Below are 24,185 nucleotides of genomic sequence, written 5' to 3'. Positions count from 1 at the left end.
TGACTTGCATTGAGCTTTAACAATTCCAAAGCAGGATTTCTGGGTCTAAACGTATTAGACACAAGTTTATTCTGATTAATGGATCTCTAACATGATCCTGTCCTTTTATTTTCTGAATACCCAATGCATAATAATCTAGCCTTTCATTCGATAATTTAATAAGAAGTGCTAATGTAGCTTTGTGGAAAAACTTAACGTGATACACATCAAACTTCTTCCCATAAAGGCAATACCGCCCTAACCCTCACTCACACCACTGCCACTTGTCTTCCCTCCACAGCTTTCTCTGTGCTAATGGGCTAGGTTACTGACAGGACAGAGAGAGAGAGCTGGATTTAAGACAATGAGTTTTCTCTTAAAAAAAAAAAAAAAAAAAAAGCCTGCTGTGCCTCCCATTATCTTCAACCAGAAACAATAACCAACAGCAAAATGGCAATTTTCAATTTTGTGGTATTTTCTTTTTTCTTATCTGTCTCTTGGTATGGTATTAGCACTTAAAAAAAATGTGAAAGGAAAAGTATAAATACAGGCTTTGAGAAGTCAAATCAATCAAACGATACAATACTTCCTAACAGTTAATAAATATAATGAAAAAATATATTTCATAAGAAAAAACTGTAACAACTGTAACTTCCCCCCCAACTCCTGACCACGTGTCTTTTCCCACTTATTTAAAATAGGCCAATGCATTTGGCAGGTAGAAATGCTTTCTCTTGGGTTATCACACTGACCCTAGGTCACAGACAAATTTTTCAAGGGAACACGCAACCCCAGTACTCACCACCCTCTTCTTTCTGAAAGTCCCTTCCACAGAGGGTCAGTGCGCACCATGCGTTCAATCAGCTTCTTCCAAAGCATCCCTTCAGAGATCACTCGCTGCCATTCTTTACATACCAGCTCTGCTGCACACAGAGACCTGGCATCCAGGTAGGAAAGAATGTTTTCTGCTATGTGATCTAAGCCTTGCTCTACAAAACAGAAGACAATGAAGGAATGGGAAGGGACATGGAAATGTACCAGTCACCATCCTGTAAGGTAAGAGAAATAAAGAAAACCTGAACCAGGTCACATCCTGGAGTAACATCGAGAGCTCTACAAAGACACATGTGCATATAAACATACACACTTCTCTTTGGTTCTGATCTTTTAAGATAAAGTAATTCATGGCAACATGTAAAGGCTGGACCTGGACAATTCTATATCGAACAGATATAATGATAAAATACTTTTACATAACTCAATTTTAAAATCACATGGGCGAATGACTCCCCAAACTTTACAGATGAGGCACAAGACATAGCGCACTCAAGGTTTCACAACTACACAGCAGTGAAGCAGACACTGGTACTCTGAGCTCCTCCAAGTTTCTTTTCTTTCTCTCTCTGATTTACTGTCTCTTGTAACAAATCATCTCTTTAATCCATGATCTACGTGATATGTGACTTCCTTGGGACTGAGAAGACAAAAAGGTGAAACACTGATATCTTAAAAAGCTTAAAATCAGGTGTACTTAGATGTATTTTTGAAAATAATTTCTTTGTCTCCTTGTGGAGGTAAATTTGTAGAACTACATGTCTACAAATTCTAGGCAGTGGTTCTCAACCTTCCTAATGCTGAGACCCTTTAATACAGTTCCTCATGTTGTATGTGGGCGTATCTGCATGTGGGTGGACCCGCCTGGAGACAGAGGAACGTGTCTCGGTTCCTAAGACCATCGGAAATATGTGTTTTCCGATGGTCTTAGGTGACCCCTGTGAAAGGGTCGTTCGACCCCCAAAGGGGTCCTGACCCACAGGTTGAGAACCGCGGCTTTAGAGGTTTATCCAATACAATGCAAGGGTCCTCTTAAAGACAACCAAGACTCAGCCTCTGCCTGATATTCACAGTTTAAAATCACTATGGTCAACACTGCTGTCTCCTGAAAACTCCCATCCTGTTGTTCTAGGCATGTTGTCTGTCTGCAAGAAATAAAGCTCATTCCCAGGTCTACTTTGTGTAGTGGTGGCAACACCAACTACAGAAAGCGGAAAATTCAAATTTCAAGTCTTGTTTCCACACATAGTAGTAGTAGTTCTGACACGAAATAAATACTTAAACATCCTGCCCCCTGGGTTTTCACCACATAAAATGGTAATTCACCAGTAACCACTGTTCAACTGTTCTTTCTCACTCTGGAAAAAAAAAATCAAATGAGTTTTATGAAGATTTAAAAGACAAAGCACTTTGCTTAATCTTTGTTCTCTTTTTCAAGGCAGACAGAAGCAGTACAGTAGCACTAACTCGGCAGGGTATCTAAGTACTTAACTTTCAGGGCCTCACTTTCCTCGTCTGAAAAAATGGGGATAGTAATCTCTGTTCTATTTTGAAAATAGCAAAATGAGATAATACATAAAAATGCTTTACAAACTAAGGTTTTCTTCAACTCTAAAAGGACTATTTACACTATTGATCATAACTTATAGGCCTTCATATACTAAACCTCCTCCTCTGGACTAGATTGAATACCCAAGTTATGATTTGCTAATGAAGACTACACTGGGACCACTACCTGTTCTTGCACGTCATTACAATTAATCAGTCAAAGATTACACTGCCGAACTAACAGTCGTATCATAGTAGATTCCTAAGATGGCAATAAGTTAAAATCTCCCCTCCAAAACATCTAGTAAAACAATTCTCCCAAAGTCTACTCGACCAGTAGTTCAGAAAAGTGATGTAGAAGTGGTCGAGTCTCCATGGGGCAGAATTCTCCAAACATCCCTGAAGACTGAATAGAGAGATGTGGACTGGACAATAGTACATCCAGATGGTTGCAGGGCTAGTGTCTCAGTGTTGGTGCCGAGTGAGACTGTAATGACTGAATCAAGGGCAGCCTAGAGGGAAATATCTAGAATCATGGGTGCTGTCCTTGGTTCTGATCCATTAAACATGTTGGCCCACCAACTTGGAGGAAAGACTTACTACATTTGCCCATTGTGCAGATCTGGTGTGAAATATCCACTCTTCTGGGTGGCAGAATCCGAATTCTGGAGGCTGAATGGCACAGTCAAATAAAGCTTGGAAAGTGAATTATAGTAAGGATGACTATAAACTCCTGCACTTCAGGGGAACTGTTTTCCTACATGCTTTGGAGGGGAGATTTTAACTTACTGCCGTCTTAGGAATCTACTGTGATATGACTGTTACTCCGGCAGCGGAATCTAATCTTTGACTGCATTACCTGTAATGTAATGACGTGCAAAAAGACACTACCACCTCGCCATCATTTTTCTGAACTACCAGTCTAATAACCTTATCCAAAAAGGAAATCCATGCCTTCGGTAGGGTTACTCTGTGTGTTCTGCTGCTGGTGCTTACTACATGGAGTTGAGGTTGCATTTTTTGCCTACAAGTTGGCGCTACCTACTGTGTGTCTCTTTTTAACATATAAACCTGTGCTCATTAGAGAAATATTGTAACATGCATATAAGCATCTAAATCCTACCTCTCAGAGACAACAGCCTTTAACATTCTGTACATCCTTCTAGGCTTACACAAAGGTAGAGTCTTTTCAGATGCTAATTAACCGGTGACAATCCATTTAAGAATCCTGCTAGAGTGTAACATCAAATTTACCCACCAATATCCCCCAAATACACCTTCTCCAGTCCTTAAAGCCAGGCAATCTGCTCGTCATTCATCTCAGAGTATGATCATGCGGGATCACCAAACACAGCTGGCAAGCTGCAAAGGCCTCGCTGTCCCCAGGAGCTCTGCCGATGGTTTGCAATGTCCTACAATTCTGAAAGTCACAACCTCAGGCTCTGCTGCTGTCCTGACAAGCAATGTCTTTGGTCTACTTGTTTACAAGAGCTGCGTTTCCTAACTATCTTCCTAGCTTCCTCGAGCAACAATTTTTCTATCCTTTCTGGTTTTGAATCCATTATTCTTAGTGGGAAAGGAAAAAAGATAAGTTAAAAGGGGAGTGAAAATATGCTATGTCTATTATCACTATACCATCTATCCCAAGGACACTGTCCCTTCATTCTTCATACTGTTGCTCCAAGTAGTTAATTACGCTTGTTTCTTTTCAGCTCTCTCAGTTTACTTAACCATTTGGGACAATTTTACATTATTCAGGGCTTTGCCTTCTTGATACCATTCTCAAAGGTTCAGTCTACTTTTTTTGTGATTGTGCCCCCTTCTCTCATCTTTCTGACCACGTTTATTTATAATCAGAGAAATAAACCCATGGATAATCACATGGGCATCTCTGTGTGCCTCTCCACTTCTAGGACTGAGAAAGTACTCATCAGAATCTCTCAGTGGGCTTTACCCATATTTTCATTTAGAACCTCGACCCACGGGAGAATAAACTTAGGTCTTCTCTGAATGTTCTACTGCTTACCTGACTATCTCTTAGTTCTATACTTGCTCTCAAAACACAGTCACTTTGCAAGGTCTATGTTACTTCCCCATCATCAGCCACTTCCCAGCTTGAGTCCTCTGCTCTCTGGAAGCAAACCAGCTTTTCTTTGGGCTCTGTCCTTCATAAACAGCCATGGCACTAAATGCCTGCGATGGATGATCTTGTAGAATCTGCCCGGTAACCCGAGACGGGTGCTCTCAATACTCTCATTTGAGGAAGAAGGCACTTCCTTGGCTGGCTGGGGAGGCTAACAAGAGGGGGCTTTTCAGGAGCCAGGTACAGAGCAAGTACTCCACAAGTGTCAGCCTGTCAGCGTTCCCTTGTCCCGAAGTCCCCTCAGGCTGATATTATCGGCCAAGGAAGCCAAGCAATATCGCCTTTTTGTTGTTTTCTGAGAGAAAATATTACACACCCCTCTAGCAAAGTGCTAAGCCCCCTCTAATATCTTGGTTGTAAGTCTCACATTCCCTTACATGTCTGAAGACTAGTACTCCCACAAACTATCTGAGCACCGAGGAGAAGCCATCCATCCCCAGAAGCCATGCGGACCTTTTAACTTTCTGGTTTCAAGCCTACTCAGGACGAAGAATTTACTGAATAAGGTGGTCCACTTGCCTGGGCTAAAAACTGCTTGGAGGCGTTAAAACGAAGCAGTCTCCTAAGTATGAGTATCTGGCTCTCATTTACTCTATGGTGCCGAGACCTCCATCTCCCACCACCCCCTCCCCCAGGCAGCGAGAGAGCACATTATGGCCTCAGAAAGTGAGGCCAGAACACTGCGCTCCCAGCGCCGAAGAAGTGCTGCTGGTGCTAATTACAGGCACCAGATGAAGGTCTGGAAAAATTTCAACAATAAATTAAAACAATTAAAAGGCACAAATTTCAAAGCTCAATATATAAATAACACTGTATCAAAATGAAACTCAAATGTGTAATGTCAGTTCAATGCCCTTGACTACAGCCAGTTCTAACACAGCTGCTTAGATCATACAATTATAGAAACTTTTATTATTTTAGAAACACATTTCAAAGAGCAGCTGCAAAGAAGCTTCCTTCCCCACCCACCCCTGCTGTCCCTTCCCCCTTCCTAGTCACAGATCTGTGTAATGGTAAAATCTGAGGTTAGAAACCAAAACAAAAAAACAGCGCAACTGCTGACAGCAGTCTGTCGATGGGCACCTTTAACTCGGAATACACCGACCTGAGGATTCAGACAGAAATGAGGTGAAATGATGCACAGGTCACAAAGTCCAACACTGTGTTGTGCCAACAAAGTGCCACACACACCTACCTATATGATGTCAGGATGAATCAATTCGGAAATTAGTGGGTGAATAATTAAAACTTCCTGGCAATAAATCGTATTACCTCTGGAGAAGCAGGTGTTTCCTGTCTCTCTGGGCTTTTCTTTTTCCTTTCTTTTTTTTAAGCTGTCAACCTCAGAATACCTACCAGATGCCAGGCATATTATATACATTCTTTAATCTTCACAACATCCCATGAAATATTATTACTGATATTATTCCCACACAGATAAGGACATTGAGGTTCCGACTAAATCCAATGTCCGCTCTCTTTCCCTTTTATCACGGGCTCAGGCTGGGTCTCTGGCCCTGCAGCCCAAGCCTTAGCTTTGCTCTGGTTCTTCCACAACCCAGCAACCTTTCATCTAGTCTCTGTCATACTTCCAGTCCATGATGACTTATCATCCTTATTTGGGGATAAACCAAATGAATAAACCACAGCCAAGAAGTGAAATGTTTCAAAATTCTTAATTGCTTAGACACCTCACCAAACGGATCACCAATACTTATCACTCTTTTTGAAGTATAATCTGCCTCTACTTCAAATAATAAAACTCCCCTTTAACAACAGTTCTTACAAACCACAAACTTAGCCTGCAGAAATTGACATTGCAGACTAAACATTTACCATGATTTTTAGAAAAGCATATCATAATTATCACTTTTTCCACTGAACCAAAAGGAGCCAGAGACCACAAACATTTTTCCATTTTCCCTATACTAAACAGGTACACTATTCACAGTAAGCATCAGAAAGTTAAAATGATAGACAATTTTTTACAGAATGAATGGTTTTGACAATCAAAGAAGTCTTAAGCTGACTGTCAATTTCAGCAGTAAAAAACAAACTCAAGATCATCTACCGTAAAAGTTAAACACCAAAGTAGAATAATGATTAATAAAGTTGCTCCACACATTATTAAATCTAAGTGTGAACATACACGTGGACCTGTTTCTCCCTCAATGCTCTTAAGTTTGGGTATGTGTTAAGGAACTAGTGCCAGGTTTAATCCAAATCCAAGTCTACTAGACACTAACTAACACAATCTACTTGGCCAGCTTGTCCCCAGCTATTAGAGTCCTATGTATGATATATACTGACATGTGTATATATGTCCAGATCAAATCCTGTTAAAACAAATAGTATTTTAACAAAAATATTTCCATGTCTCAGCCAGTGGTCCATTCATTCAATATGTAATACTCAATACCACAAATTCCACTTTAACAGAAATATGGACAATACCTTAGAATTCGCTGTAATGAAAACTGGATTGTATGCAATTATACTAACCATATTTATATACACAACACATGTTCATCTGTTCTGTCTCTTCTCCAAGACTGTACCCTCCCCAAGAAAAGGAGCTGCCTCTGAACTATACCCAACAAATCAAGAGAACAACAGTGCCACCTCGTGGATATTCTGTAAACATAGGGTGAGTTTCCTGGCACTTGAAAATGTTTGAGAAGTAAATTATAGGGGAAAATAAAATAAAACCCAACCAGTAGAAAGCAAACAAAAAATAACCAACAAACAGATTTGCTAAAGAAAAATAAAGGCACAGCTTTGTTTCGTTAAAAGCACTAAAGAGGCACAAGTACAAGCATCAGTAGTTTAAAACTGTCCTGACATTTGGTGTGCGATGCAGCCTGAGTCAGTAGAAAAGCTTGAGCGATGGGGGCTCTGCATCCTGGCACTGCACATGCAGAGACCTGTATCACATGTGTACGCCTCTCACTTAAACTCGCCTCTAATTCTCAAACTCCCTCCCTCTCATACAATGAAAAGCATAGCCTTTTCTTTCTCTCTCATAATTAATATTCAGTAAATATTACTGAATTGTGCTGTAAACCATGGATTCTATACTTTAGGCCAATTTAAGTAATTTTTCAAAGTAATCTTAATTGTAACTGATTTCAGCCTTTGCACTAACTTTCGGACCACCCTGACCCTGGACAATCATCTGCACAATCACCACAATGACCATGATGCAAGACCTTGGGCATTTTACCCATGTTCTCTGATCCTTAGCTTCCCATTCTACACAATGAGAAAGAGGACTGCGTGATGGCCAAGAGTCCTTTTGGCTATTAAATACTACGATTCTAGAAAGAGAAGGATCATATTTTGCTTTCCTAGCAATACTAATGAATGAATGGGGCAAACAGTGCTATATTTCAGCATAAAAACGAGAGTCAAATTTTCCTAAGCTAACTCTATCCTTAAATGCTGCCATTGTAGAAAGTAAACGTATAAGCTTTGGAGCAGAATTAGAAATCAGGAGCTGGCCTGTCAATGTGCAGCCCCAGGTGTTAGGTCTGAGCCCTAAGCCCAGTTCTGTTTGCTGTGGCAATACGCAGAACATGCGGTCCTGATGCACTGCAGGTCGCAGACAGGCTAAGTGAGGAGCGGCTCTTTGAGGGGCCATCCAGAAGCTCTGTCAGGGGCAGAACTGGTGGCAATGGCACTGGTTTATCCCTGGCTATTTCTAGGCCTAGTCTGGCATGGCAGTTGTAACCTCCACTACACTGACCATGGTAGAGGAAAACACTCTGGCCAGCATTCTCTTTGGGAATGGAATCTTTCTATCTTACTTAGCCAAATATAAATCAAATATTTAAAGAAGAAGAAGAAAAAAAAAGACAATGACGACAGAGAGAAAGAGATGGAGAGAGGAAAAAAGAGAAAAGAATTAATAAATGATCAAAACTCAGAGGGGAATGAATAGACAGAGCACAGAGGCTTTTCAGAACAGTGAAATTGTTTTGTATGATACAATAATGACAGATACACGTCATTATACATTTGTCAAAACTCACCCAGTTAAGACACCAAGAGTAAACTCTTATGTTTGTGTGGACTCTGGGTGACAGTGAAGTGTCCAGGTTATGTCTATGTACTATAACATAGGACGCTGACAGAGAACACTGTGTGTTGGGGGGGGGGGGGGGGGGGGGGGGAGGGTAAAGATTAAGAAAAACTCTCTGCACCTGAAACTATTCTAAAAAGTAGTCTATTTTTTAAAAATTTGAAGTAAACTTAACCGGAAGAGTGGGGGTGGGGAGTATGCGTGCAAGTGAGCAGGGCATTGAGGAAGGATGCAGGAATGAGCTCTGAGAAATGTAATGAAGACATGCTATAAGTTTTCCCAATATGTTTTTCCCATTCCCTAAGTGGTATTTTATATATTTAATCTTCACCCAAGGACATGCTTTTATTGATTTTAGAGAGAGAGGAAGGAAGATGGGGAGAGAGAGTGACAGAGAGACATCAATCAGTTGCCTCCCATCCAGGAATCAAAACCACAACTTGGATATGTGCTCTGATTATAATTGAACCTGCAACCTTCTGGTGCACAGGACGACGCTCCAACCAACTGAGCCACACTGGCCAGGGCCCCTAAGTGTCACTTTAGATACCAATGAACATCCCAAACTTCCCAATCACAAAGAGTATAGAAAAAATTGATCTGTATTATTTTTAAAACTTAGTTATAAAGACAAAATGCAGATTATATATAGACTACATCAAAATAACTACCATATAGCATTAATTGTTAAACAAATTAAATGAAACACATTAAGTGATCCACACCATTAATCATAGAAACTGCCTCCATTTCCCAGACAGATGCTAAAGCAGACCTGATCTTCAAATGCCATATATGAAAACACAGGGTGGGTCCCAGAAGTGCTGCCTTGCACTGTTCTCATCCACTGCTCTCAAAGATACCCAGTCAGCGCCGCTTGGGCTGAGCATCCTTCCACTGCTCAGCTTTTGGAAAGACAAGTCGAGTTACCTGGTAAAGCGGTAATGAAGTCCCGCTGCAACATGGGCTTCAGGTACGAGTTAATATGTCCATGCTGGTAATGACACATTCGGGAAATAAGGTGCTCCACAAATTCCACTTGATCTGATTCAGACCACTGGTCAAAGTATTTAATACACAAGTCTTTTTCTTTTTGATAGTTTCCTTCTGATGGCCTCTTTCTGGAGACGATCACAGACGATGTTCCATTACTTATCTATTTTAGGAAAACAAAATAATAATTAGTTTGACAAGGGAAAAAAAATCTAATTGGTATTTCATTAGAAACATTTCATCCTGTGTATTTAATCTTAAAGTGCCAGTTTTACCCTAAAGCCACTCATTCTTTTATTAATTCATTCAGGAAGTAATTAAAAATGTATTCAGAACCCCGTGTCCTCGAATGAGTCTCACAAGTAAATGCCACAGTTACAGCTATTTCCAAGGCTTAACAATATCTTAAACCATCATTCTCCAATGCTTATTACCAGACCATTCTGCGACCAGGTTAACAAGTTAGAGAGGACCATCTTAGAAAAACTGCTCAACTTGGCAAAGCGGTAACTGACTGACTATTAATAGTTTTACTTCCACAATGCTGAAAGTTAATGGTTTGTCTATGCCAACGATTCTCACACTTGTGTGTTCATCAGAATAACAAAAGGGCTTTTTAACAGAGATTGGGCCCCACAGAGCCCTTCAGACTCTGCAGGTCTGGAGTAGAGCCCGAGAATCTGCATTGCTGGCAAGCTCCCAGTGATGCTGACGCTGCAGGCCACACTTTGAGAACCACTGGTCTATCAAACGGAGAAATATGAAGGCACTGGCATCTAAAAAGCTTCATTTTACCCAAAAGTTTTGATTTCCCTATTGTTTCCAGGGCTACAAACTGCTGGCAAAACTTTAGACTTTCACGGCCTTCTTTTGTTCGCATGCTCTTTTTTTTTTTTTAATCCTCATCCGAGGACATTTTTGCATTTATCTTCAGATAGAGTGAGAGGGAGAGAGAGAGAGAGAGAGAGAGAGAGAGAGAGAGAGAGAGAGAGAGAGAGAGAAAGAAACATCGACGTTAGAGACACATGAAGTGGTTGCCACCCACATGACCCCAATCAGGGTCGGGGACAAACTGCAACCGAGGTACCTGCCCTTAGTGGGAACTGAACCCAGGACTCTCTGGTCCAAAGGCCGATGCTCTAACCGCTGAGCCAAACTGGCCAGGGCTGTTCACTTGCTCTTAAGGTGACCCAGGGTAAACCTGAAAAGTTCTTTGTCTTATATGGTAGGTTTATGGATATCCCAGACTCCTATCCTAACTGCATTTCTCATCAAATCTACACAATCCTTGTATAAAACCAGTGTGCTTTTTAAAAACTGATACTATATAAACTACATCTGGACAATAGCATCAAATAAACAAATAAATAAATAAATCCCTAGACTGAAGCCATAACTTGCTACTGAAGCCATAACTTGCTACTGACGTTATGAGGCTCAATAACTTCCCTGTTTAAAAACAAAGTAACCTCGCCCTGGCCAGTTTGGCTCAGCGGTTAGAACATTGGCCTGCGGTCCAAAGAGACCGGGGTTCGGTTCCCGCTAAGGGTATGTACCTCGGTTGCAGTTTGTCCCCAGCCCTGGTTGGTCGTTTGGGTGGCAACCACTCAATGTGTCCCTTTCACGTCGATGTCTCTCTCTCTCTCTCTCTCTCTCTCTCTCTCTCCCTCCCTCCCACTCTATCTGAACAGAAAAATGGAAAGGTGTCCTCCGGTGAGGATAAAAAAAAAAAAAAGTAACCTCAACATTTCTATCAAACACTGGTCAAGCTATCTGCCTGTAACTCCTCTGATGGCTGCCCCTTCGTGTGTATACCAGAAGGAATAACGTAGAAGAGAACTTTGAATACTGAACAATTGCATTATAAACACCCATCATCCCATTAGGAGCTTCTCTCAGAAGTTTCCACAGAAAGAAGCAAGAGCTTTTGTTACAGTTTGCCCCTAACTAAAAGTTGACTGAACCCATCCCAGAAAGAAGACATCTTCTGTAAATTTCCAAAGGAGTCTCTGGCCTCCCTTGGTAAGAATCTTATACATTTTTCCTGCCCGAAGAAAGTTCTTATGTCCACATTTAGAGGCACAGAGTCGGAAGGCATGTATCTCCCATCCATTGATCTTTTAACTGCCTCCTTTATGGAGGAATGTTTCTTCTCTTGTAACTTGGGTGAGGAAGAGCTCAGACACAGGGTACCACCAGAGGGCAGCATTATTTTAGTTAAGACAATAAGACCAAAAAAAAAAAAAAAAATCATCAACATTCAAAAACAGTCCAATGAAATGAAAATTCTTTGCTGCGGTAAATATCAACTGGTATAAGGAATATCTTTGCTGCTTTTAAGCATGAGAATGTCCACCATGTTTATAACAGAGAAAAATGAGAAATAACTGCCCAATTACAGGTAATTGGTTAAAGCGAATTATAACACATCTACATAAAGTACTACAATGTAGCCATTAAAATTAAGTTTATATAGGCCCAGCTGGTGTGGCTCAGAGGTTGAGCGTCAACCCATGCACCAAGAGGTCACCGGTTTAATTCCTGGTCAGGGTACATGCCCATGTTGTGGGCCCGATCCCCAGTGGGGGGCGTGCAGGAGGCGGCCAATCGATGTTCTCTCTCATCCATGTTTCTGTCTCTCTCATCCATGTTTCTATGTCTGTCTCTCTCTAAAAATCAATTTAAAAAATTAAGTTTATAAAGATTTTAATAACAAGAGAACATTTTTGTGAAATAATATTAACAAATAAACATGATGCAGAATTTTACATAGAATAATCACAATAATTTGTGTGTAGGGGAACACCCCAGGATAGAGTTAAGAATATATATTTTCCTCGCCCCCGCTGCCCGCTTATAACATTTTTCATAATAACTTGCCAAAAAAATTGCTTTCATAACAGGTTAAATATAATGTGTAACAAAGTGTATTTTTGTACCGCATTATAATTTACAAAATACTTTCATACACATTATCTCATTTGATAAGCAAAAGGGTTATTTCATTTACAGAAAGACTCCTAACCATAACCATCCATCCTCCCCACAGCATTGCTATACCATGAATTAGTTGACTAAAAGAGAAGTAAAAGAAAAACTGAACGCCAGAGTTTTAAAAACACGGTGACTTGCAAAATCACCAGTAAACGAAGAGAGCCCTATTGCAGGTACAAATGTGAAGGAGGGACAGAAGGCAGTCTGCCCAGTTCCCCAAACAGCGCCAAGGGCACGGCTGCTACTTCTAACCACCTGCTGGGCCCAGGAAGATCTTCCTAGCGTTGTTTTGCTTTGTTTCATTTCATTTTAAATTTGTTGGGGACACTTCATTCTCGCTAAATAATCTACCCTTTTGTTTCAAATCAAATGAACCTAGAAAAATTTGTAAACATTATTCTCCAGATTTAGACTAGTTTACTGCCTTTGTGTTCTCATGAAGGGAAAAATGATTTGTACTAAATCATGAAACTTTACATGCTCTCCCCACCTCATCCCACCACACACACACACACACACACACACACACACACACACACCAAGCAAACAAAAACTGAGGGGTGGGAGGAAAACTGGCAAACTAAGACAGAGCAAGAAGAGAAGGAAACGGAGTTTAAAAGGAAAAGGCAAACCAACAGGAAGTGAGGAAGAAGGATGGGAACAGGGAGAAACAGTCCTCAATGCATATATACTGGTGTGTAGCATGGTGCAATTCTGGTGAAAAAGGACACCACCACCGTCCATCTTTGGCTTAAGCAGTGAACACACAATATTTTAGGCTACAGTCACTTCAGAATCTTTGTGAAAATTTCAAATTCTTTACTATTCAAAATGACACTTCCCTAAGGATCAGAAGATAAATTAAGATGAGTTCTGAAACTAGCAAAATTGCACACAAGAAAACACAAAACGGCTTGACTCTTTTTTTCATGAGGTCATGAGCCGAGGGAGCATCTCATCTACAGTAAGTCAACTGCTATCTTATCTGTGCGCGGTCATTCCTACCTGCCAAAGAGTATTTTTCTTGGGGGACTCATCTTCATTTTGATCCTCCATAACTGAAGTGTTCTAAGGGGGGAAAAACAGATTATTTGAATTATGCCAAGTTTTGCAAAACCTAAATAACTACACCAAAATATAATTTTGAAAACCCAAACTAGAGTGTACGAACACAAACCCAAGAGCTAATCTGGCTTGTGGCTAACATACTATTTTGGGTCAAGGGGGCTGTGCTCATCTTTCATAAATCAATACAGTTAGTGGCTAGAGAAAAGTAAGCATAAAGTCTTACTTATAAGAAAGTTTGGCTGACTTAGAAAACAGCTGAATTATGGCAGCAGGGCTGAAGCTCCACCTCAGTCATCACTGTTACTCTTTTACTTGTGGTGAGAAGCCCCAGAGACCCATAAAGTTCCTGATGATTGCACAAACATTTACTAGAATGTCTGCTACTCAGTAATCCACCCCAACCCTCAGCAATCAGAACCGACAAAGCCCTGGAGGTGCTACCCCACCCCACCCCCAACCTTTCTCTTTCCTCCCTTGATGGCCTTGTTTTTCTGGAATGGCTTTGCAATCTCCTCTAGCAAGCATGGTGGGTACCCCAACCTTTTCCCCAAAGAGAGGATACTATTAGCCAGTAACTATCTGGCTTGCCTCAGGAATGAATGCATTAGCTTCTGATTTTGTGTTTACTGCACAAGAAGCACTGTGTAATTATTCTTTCTGGTGACCTCGTCGCTCAATAGATGCCCATTAACTGGAGGTTATACATGATTGGATTTTCCCTTTTGAAGCTCCTATCTAATAGCTAAATGGAAACTTAATGAGTAGGGGAAGTGGGCGAGTTGTGCTCAGAAAGGAGTAACAACTCATCTATGGACAGCAGTCCCTTTAAGATTCCTTCCCAAACCTAAAATTAGAAGATTGGGGTACACAATTTAAGCTACATCCGTTCCATAGTATTATTCAAAATGATCCTATAGATCTAAGTTATCAATATTTACAAGATCCTGTTTAGTGCCTGTAGGGGAGAAGCCTATCTCTCAGATTTTCCATTGATGTTCAACTTGTAAAATGTTTGGATCCATACAGTATTTCCAAACAATCACTTGGAAACGCCCAGGGCAGGTACAGCAGAGAGTCAGCCCCAACACTGCTACTCCGCTGGGCGGGTACCACAGCTGGCTCTGATCACGAACGGGGTACTAGGAAGAGGGGAAGCCAAAGGCTTTGCAAACCAGAGAGAAGGTAGAAACCTGACCTGGTCACTCTTGTGTGATCCTGAGCAAGGTGTGTTAGCCATGGACAAACACAACCACACAGAGTTGCTATGGGAACTGAGACTACTCAGCACGGTGCTGCTACACTGAACCGGTATGAAATTTGTTCACACCCTGTTCTGAAGATGCTGCTTTCCCCCAAGTGGTACTTTCTCGCGCTTTTCAAACCTCAGACTTTGACAGAAAGGCTCCCTCCAGATGGTTGCCAACTGAAAATCCACCGCTTCCTCAGTAAAATCTCATAAGTCCAAAGCACCAAGGTCTGTAGTGGGGAAAGAGGCAGGAGAGCAGGGCTCTGTATATAAAAATCAACCATGAGCTAGTGAGGAAGGCAGTGTGTCCAAGTGTCCAAAACAGGTCTAGAGTGGAGGCAGCAACAAAAGATCCTGAATGAGGAGGAGAGGTGGAGAACAGGGAAACCACCAGTACTCCTCTCTCCATGGAATCTCCCTTTTACCGCTAGCTTCAAGGACTCCACACTTAATGACACTGGCAGGTTTCATCAGGGGAATGAATAAAGAGGGAATAGTGACTCAGCACATCATCTCCTGAATCTGACTGGTCGTTACAATGCCATCCTGGCCATGTCACAATGTCCTGGGTTCTAAGAGAGTGGCAAGAAGAAAGAATGGCTGGACGCATGAAGAGTTGAGCATGTAAGTAGAAGAGAGATAAGTTCCAGCCCCCATGTCTCCAGGCACCCAAAGAAATGTGTAATGTTTTCAACTAAAAATTTCTGCAATATCAGTAGTTTAGATCAGAATCAGCCAGAGCTATTCAGATCTAAGCTACCTTAATAATTTCCTCAGGGAGAAAACAAAAGTCGGAAGTCTCCGTAGACTACACAAGGAACAACTATCTTTGCCGTAAGAAAATTTCATTCTTCCTTTCATTCATTCCAAAACAGAGAAATACTTTTTATTTATGTAGTTGAGAAGAAACATAAAATAGCAACTATTTCCTTAAGGCTTCATAAAAGTAGATAAACATATACAATTTATAACATTGTATTTCATAAAGTCCTGTGGGGGCTGGAAGAATCCTTCACCATGAATGTTTTTTCAACTTCTCTTATAAAGCCTCCAGGAGAAGAAGCCATGGGGAAATGCTGCTCCCAAGCTGCACTGATCAGAGGATCATTTCCACAAAGAATTCCAAATGACACAAGAGAGGCGCAGAGAAAAAAGGGTCCCAGGGTCTAACTAACTTTAAGAAATGCCACGTCCTTGTGTGCAACCCCACCACCACACACTTCATTGATACTAAAGGCTCTGGAAGTCTCAACTTGGACATCAGGTTAAGTTAGTGGAACCTAGCTTTCCTGAGTTTGTTGAATGTGGGCAACCTCATTTCCTAATAACATCTCTTAATAACAGCTCAGCACATATTGGCCAACACTGGACTGGGACGATGGCATGGCAGAATTTCTTCCTCTTCCCACTTCACAAGACAAACGCTTCTGGGAAACAAAAGCAACGCCCACTTTTGAAAAATAAAATACATACCCTTTCTATCCCCATCATCTGTACCAAACTGCTAAACGCGGTTGTGGGAATAAAGAGAAATGGCAAGAATAAAAAATTCCCTTATAGAAGCCACAATTTTTAAAATCACTTTGGCATTTAGTCCTTAAATAAAATAGGTCACAGATTCAAGAGTGAGGTAAGAGAAAACAATGAGCTTCCCATGTGAAAAAGAAGGTGATTTCCTACATCCAAATTCTCAGACGAAACTATGAAGTAAGCCAACCTGAGAGCTTCCAACACTTCTGGGAAAGGAAAGTTCTTTGAAATACCAACCTGGCTTATTCACTTCCTACCCATTTCATCATCTTCTCTTTCCTCCTACATCTATACCAAGAAGCATCACATGTAAATAAAAATGCAGACCTTCTTATTCTGATACTACTAGTGACAAAAGATACAATCTAGGAAGAAGAAGCTAGACTCTAAGGCAGGTCAACCTTAGTACTACTGACCTTGGAACCAGATCATTCTTTGTTGTATGGAGGCTGTCATGTGCACTAGAGGATGTTTAGCAGCATCCCTGGCTTCTACCTAGTAGCATCCTCCTCCCCTGACCTAATGGTGACAACCAAAAAATGTCTCCAGAATGATAAATGTCAGGGGTAAGGGGCAAAACTGCCCTCTTCCCTTAAGAACCACTGCTCTAAGGATGTCAGCTCCTTGACTTGCCTCCTTGGGGAGCTATACCAAATCAGTATCACCTCAGGACTGGCCTTTCTTTCTCTTTGGGCTTCTCTGGTCTCTGACAGTGTACAATTTCTTCAAATACAGTCTGTTCTCACCATGGCCAAGCAATTCATGGAGTACACAGATATCTAAAATTTGGGCTAAAATCCTGCTTGTCCTTATTTGGAGAAATTTAATTCAGGAGTTCTTTACTAGAGACCCATTGGTTTGGGGGTGTGGATGAGGGCTATAAATATCATGAAGTCATGAACAAAAGCTGGTGTGTATATATGCCTCCAGAAAGATAATCCAGAGCTTTCATTAGATTCTCAAAGGTGTCCCATATGCAGTAAGATAGCAAAGCATGTCTTTGACCAAATAGTGGTCCAGAGTGGATAGAGCCTAGACATATCTGTTGTTGTTTTTAAGTTCCCCAGATAATTTTTATGTACATCTGTTTTAAAATCACTGCTATGGCAAAATGACATGGCCCATGTACTGGCAACATCCTGAGTAAGGAATCTGCACTGATACCATCACGACAGACTCCATCCAACACACACATTTAAGAACTAGCAAATACCACGAGAACTAATACCTGTTCCTTCTCTTACAGAGCCTTTAGCAGAAGATGCCAAGGGGAAATGCTGCTCTCACGCTACACTGATCACAGGATCATTTCTCAGAGAATTCCAGGTAACACAAAAGATGTTCAGAGAAAAATGGGTCCCAGGGTCTGATTAAATTTGACAAATGCTGTGTACTGGGTGCCCTCCCCACCTCAGACCATCCCCACCATCCCCACTGCCATCTATAACACACTTCACGAAGACAGCAAAGGCTCTGTAACTTAATTAAAACCAAGTTGGCTGGGCCTAGCTTTTCCAAGTTTGTTGGATATGGACACCCCCCTTTTCTAATATCTCTTAATTAACAGCTCAGCACATATCGGCAAACACTGGACTGGGGCAACAGCATGGCAGAATTTTCTTCCTCATCCCACTTAACCAGAAAAATAAATACTTCTGGGAGACAAAGGAAACATCCACTTTTGATAAATCTAAGATACAGCCCCCTTCCCAGACTGCTGTATGGGTCAGTCTGCGTGCAGGTAGAATGGGCTCCAAGCAGCTATCTCTCTCTGCCAGTAGGTGCCACCAACTAATACAGACTACATTTCACTTAGAAAATTATGACTTGAAGAATTACATAAGAGGAGTCACAATTTCCTACTTTAAAAATGCTACAAATTCTGTATTTTAAGTTTCGTGATGAGAAATGCATATAAATGCAACATTTTAATACAAAAAATCTTTATTTCTGAGAGGAAGCAAAAAGAAACCCACAAAGGACCTGGAAGACATGGAGATATTCTGCCATTTTCTGGGGGTTTTTTTTGTTTTTTAATCCTCACCCGAGGACATTTTTGCATTCATCTTCAAATAGAGCGAGAGGGAGAAAGGGAGGAAGAGAGAGAAACATCAATGTGAGAGACACATCGACTGGCTGCCACCCACATGACCCCAACTGGGGCCAGGGACAAACTGCAACTGAAGTACGTGCCCTTAGTGGGAACTGAACCCAGGTCTCTCTGGATCGTGGGCCAACGCTCTAACCACTGAGCTAAACCAGTCAGGGCTTCTCTTATGTTTTTAAAATTTTGAATTTAAGACATTACATTACATTTGACAGATACATAATGCAAACTGCCAGTAGCTAACTTTATGGAGTTTCTGTACTAGGTTTGTTTAGTACCTTGTCTTTTAATCTTCAGAAAAAATATAAAAGTAAATATTCCAAGTTTATAGAAGAAACTGAGGATCAGATAAGTAACTGGTTAAGAGTCACACAGTAAATAAGAGATGTGATACTCAGGTTGATTCCACTCAGAACTCAATGTACTTTCCATAGAGAAAAATACATCTCAGGTGCTTTCCAACTGCAGGCTATAGCCTACAAAATCAATGTAGTAGCTTGCAACCATTTAATAAAATGAAAAATTGAATCTGGCATTCCCCTGCCCACAATGATAAGCGTCAGACAAATCACACCAACAGGCTAAAAGGAATAAGTAAAAACATAACAGGAAAATTCAAATTAAAAGAAAAGCAAGTCATTATTGCAAGGAGAACAATATTCAACTCAAATCATTGAACAGCCTTAAAAGTTCTTTGAAATCAATAAAAGGCAAATGTATAAAGAGGATAATATATACTTTTATGTACTGAATAAAATACCACACTGTACATCAAAGGAAAAAGTTTATCAATATTTAAACACCTTTTCATATTTGATAGATCAAGTAGACCGAACCATCTGATTTTCCGTGAACCATTAAAAAATAAATAAATAAAACAGAGTATCCTAGGACACAGAAGAAATCTCAAATACAGTTAGAAATCAGGAAGAGATTATTATATGTTTACGATCAGGCCAAGCAGAAAAGTCTAAACCAAGTTTGCCAATTACAACTTGCCATAACTTCCGAAGATAAATCCATAGAATAACGACTGGCAGAGGGAAACCAAACACCTTTGTTTTGTTATTGTTAATTCCACCAAGACCCCTAATCTAGCCTAAAATTCTTTCCTCTTAAAACTAAATCTTACCAACACATTGCCGAGAAAACTGAAACCACTGGAAGAAACATTCATTTGGGAAAAGAAGGGATGAGCTTAGACAAAAAAGCAGCCGCTAGCTCTCATACTAATCTTGCAACTCAGAAGGAAGAAAGCCAGAATGCATCTATGTACATGCGCCTTTTTAATGCAATCACTCTGGCCTCCATGAATCATAGCTCCATCAGAAATCTTTTCCCTCCACACAAATACTGAAATATGGGGGTGGGGAGGACACTCTTTCTACAATGTAATACAAATAAAATTACATTTTAAATCCAATGGGAATTTGACTAAATTTGCCACTACATAATTTTTATAATTTAGTAAGTTTTCTTCTAATTTATCTAACCTGTAGTTCCACTCAAACTTCCAGCCCTGTCCCAAAAAATGTAGTGACATAAACGATCTTCATCTATACCAAAAAAAAGGAAAGAAAAGGAGAAAATTCAGCTATGTAAACCCCAACACATAAAAATCAAGAGAGAGAAAGGGAGTGGGGAGAAGAAAACTAAAACAATACCGCAGATCAGCCTTTCTTAACTGGGCTTCTGCAAGATAATTAAGAGTGATTTCGGTAACTATTTCCTTAATTTTCCTAAGGACAGTACATAGATGCTATCATTCTAGTTCTGTATGAGAGAAGTGAACTTATTATATACTATGTATGCCTTGGTGCATTATGGCATACTGCTCATATGAAATCTGATTGAAAAGAATTACTCCAAACTGAATTAAATGTGCTCAATCAAGCATTCAATGTTATTTTTAAAGGCCTTGAATCAAATACTCAAAACTTAAGAGAAATGTACCAAAAGCAGAAAGAAATGAGACAAAGTTTAGCTCATAAAAATAAAAAAAATTAAATTAAATTAAAACAAGATTATAAAAGAAATGAAAGTAAATTATAATGCCCAAGAATGATAAATTCAAATGAAAAATATAATGAGGCATTGAAGAAAAGCAGGAAAATAACCTAAGAGAATGAAAATGAGATAAAGAAGGAAGCCAAAAGGGACAAAGATAAAGTAGCTGACATGGAAGACAAAGAAGACCCAACCTATGTATAATTGGAGTTTCTAAAGATACACACACACAAACACACTAAAATAAAGAAACAGAAATTACATTTCAAACTATAATGCAAGGGCTCAGTGAAAAGAAATGGAAGTGACAACTAAAAGGGTTTCATTTAGGGGTAATGAAATGTTCTAAATTGATTGTAGTAATAGCTGCAAAATTCTGTGAATACACTAAAAAGCAATGAATTATATACTTCTTCAAGTGTCTAAATTGTATAATATGTAAACTATATCTCAATAAATCTATAATGTTTTAAAACTACAATTCAAGAAAACTTTCCAGGAAATAAAAGGAAATCAGACTACATGTTAAAAGAGCCTCTGGGTACTAGGAAAAATTGGCCCACAGCCTTAACCGCTAAGAGATATCCTAGAATTACTAGATTTCAAAGATAAAGAAATAACTTCTCACAGTCTCCAGTCCCAAGTAATTTAATTGAGAGAGAGAGAGAGAGAGAGAGAGAGAGAGAGAACATGAGAGTGCGCATTAGTTAGATAGGCATCAAATGACTTGAAAACAACATACCAAGCAAAGCATTAGTGGAGCAGCATTCCGCAAAAATAGTTTTAAATAAGTAACAGAGCAGGGAATTTTGTATTCATTAGCCCTACTTGAGTAACAAGGAGAAAACTTGGAAAACTTTAACAAAAAAATCAATGGCAAACATTTAAGATAATCAATTATGGACCTAAGAATAAAGCAAAGATTAAAATGAGGGTAGAAGGATATTTCATACTTTCTGATAAAGTACAAATACTGCAACTTGAAAACTAAAAGCAGAAGGGATCAGAAAGAGGACATAAAAATAAACCCTGGATTATTGCAGAGGCAATAGGTGGGAGGTAAAGAATACCACTAAAGATCGATAAACTTGTTCATAAAACACTGAATAAGAAACCAAGAATTAGAGGCACTTTAAAAATTGTAAGTAAAGATTAATCAATAGAACAAAAATACAAACCTTCCTAATTTTCTAAAGAAATGTCAAAAATAAAAGAGCAAAGAAAACACATCATGAAAAGAGAGAAACCAAAAGATGTGCAAAGTGACGTGGACTAAAAATAGACTAACACACACTACTCCCAGAAGACAGATCAAGAGGACAAAAAATAAAGTTCAGAAGAATAAACATAATCAAGAACATAGGCAGATCTTAGGGATGTCAAACAGAGACTAAACCAGGCATTTCAATGCACATGTGAAAAATTTATTAAAATTGGTCATGTATTAGGTCACAAAGACCTAGTAACTTCCATAAAAGAGAAAAATCAAATAATAATCTCTAATCAAAAGATAATAAAATTAGAAATAACTCCTATACAAAAAATTAAATTTTTTTCAAAATCAATGCTATGGAATAATTTATGGAGTGTCTGGCCTGTGTGTCCTCTGAAGAATTGCTAGAATTCCCCTGTGAAACCATGTTGGTTTGATACATGTTTGTGGATTGGTTAAGTTCTTTGATAAGTTTCTCTATACTTTATAACTTCCTCTTCAGTAAGACAATTCAACATTATAAAAATGATAGTTCAGCCCTGGCCGGTTTGGCTCAGCGGTTAGAGCGTCGGCCTGCGGTCCGGAGAGACCCGGGTTCGGTTCCCGCTAAGGGCACGTACTTCGGTTGCAGTTTGTCCCCGGCCCTGGTTGGTCGCGCGGGTGGCAGCCACTCGATGTGTCCCTTCACGTCGATGTTTCTCTCTCTGTCTCCCTTCCTCTCTCTCCCTCCCACTCTATCTGTACAAAAAATGGAAAAGTGTCCTCGGGTGAGGATAAAAAATAAATAAATAAAAAAAAAAAAATGATAGTTCACCCTAATTTATAAGTTTAACACATGTCCAACAATCACACAAAAAGCTCCTTATGGAAAAAATACAGTAAACTTGTAAGAGTACTCAGAAAAAAACACAGAAAAAGGAAAGCTACGGGGGAGGGGGGGGTGTGAGCCATTTAAATACATGGTAAGACACTAACTAAAAATGAGGTACTTTCATGGCATATAAATACACAGTTACTTTAGCGTAGGGGTCAGCAAGCATTTCTGTAGTCAGGGTAAATATTTTCAGCTGTGAGAGCCTCACCGTTCCTGCCACAACTGCTCAACTCTTCTGCTGTAGCACAAAAGCAGCCATAGATGGCATGTAAATGAATGAATGTGGACATGCTCCAACTTAACATAATTGCTAAAATAGGGCTGGGTTTGGCCAGCAGACCATCGTTTGCCAAACCCTGGTCTAATGGAACAGAATGTCCAGAAATAGATCCAAGTACATATGGAAATTAAGTACATGATAAAAGTGGCATCTCAGATCACTGGGGAACTATTTAATAAGAAGTGCTGGGACAAATGGTTAGCCATTTGGAATAAGATAAAATTAGATCCATACTTAACATAATATACGTGAATAGACACCAAACTGACCAGAAATTTAGCGAGTAAAAGACATGCATGAATTTCTTTAAAACCTGGGTGAAGCCCTGGCTGGTTTGGCTCAGTGGTTAAAAAAAGTGTGGGCCTGTGGTGCACAGAGACCCGGGTTCGGTTCCCGCTAAGGGCATGTACCTCAGCTGCAGTTTGTCCCTGGCCCTGGTTAGGTCGTGTGGGTGGCGGCCACTCGATGTGTCCCTTTCATGTTGATGTTTCTCTCTCTCTTCCTCTCTCTCCCTCCCGCTCTATCTGAATAAAAAATGGGGGGAAAAAGTCCTTGGGTGAGCATAAAAACAAAAAACAAAACCTGGATGAAGGGAAATGTTATTTAACTATGAGCCAATATTCAGATGTAATAAAAGGTAGAAAGATTTGGCTAGATTAAAATGTTAAACTTTTACATAGCAGTATCTTTAAAAACACCATGAACAAAGTCAAAATGTAAGTGAAAAACTGGAAACATTTGCAAGGTATGTCACAGATAAAAGGACTTGTATGCCTAAAAAATTTACTTTAAATCAAGGGGGATAAAAATTACCAAAGTCCCAATAGGAAAATGAGGACAAGACATAAACAGACTTTTTAATAGATATAAGCTGTTCGGACTATTATAAAGAGATGAAAACGTAAAAAGCCAGACTTTTCTCACCTAACACTGGCAAATATTCACAAGTCTGCCAACACATCCAGTCTGTTGACCAGGGAGGAAACAGGCAGGCTGGGAGGAGAATTTGGCAATATCCAACAAAACTACCTAAGTAGCTTTACTCTTTGATCCGGCACTACCTTTGATCCTGCATTTACCTTTTGATCCAGCAACCCCACTTCTAGGAATTTCCCCTGAAGATACACCATAATTAAGTAATAATATGAAGATACATATGAACAAGGTTATTCACTAGAACACTATAATTAAAAAACAAAACAAAACTGGAAACAACCTGCATGATTATACATAAGCTACTGGCTGAATAAAGTATGGTATAAGCACAACGGAGTACATTTACTTTTCA

The 24,185-nt window shown here is 39.9% G+C and overlaps 1 protein-coding gene across 3 annotated transcripts in view; it reads right to left on the bottom strand.

The window, feature by feature from the left end:
* The window catches only part of FBXW11 (F-box and WD repeat domain containing 11), a 106,721-nt gene that overhangs the window by 28,136 nt on the left and 54,400 nt on the right, over positions 1–24,185 (bottom strand). For 2 of the 3 annotated variants that reach the window (XM_036282043.1, XM_036282044.1), the window contains 3 exons: positions 13,578–13,640; positions 9,516–9,741; positions 782–968 (listed from right to left, as the gene is read on the bottom strand). In XM_036282043.1, the coding sequence (XP_036137936.1) occupies positions 782–968; positions 9,516–9,741; positions 13,578–13,640 (476 nt within the window). The remainder of the gene's footprint in view (positions 1–781; positions 969–9,515; positions 9,742–13,577; positions 13,641–24,185) is intronic. The other variant, XM_036282045.1, reaches the window with a different exon arrangement.

This window comes from Molossus molossus, unplaced genomic scaffold (assembly GCF_014108415.1).
Source record: "Molossus molossus isolate mMolMol1 unplaced genomic scaffold, mMolMol1.p scaffold_m16_p_4, whole genome shotgun sequence".
Classification (NCBI taxonomy): Eukaryota; Metazoa; Chordata; class Mammalia; order Chiroptera; family Molossidae; genus Molossus; species Molossus molossus.
This window is presented reverse-complemented; position numbering and strand designations above follow the sequence as displayed.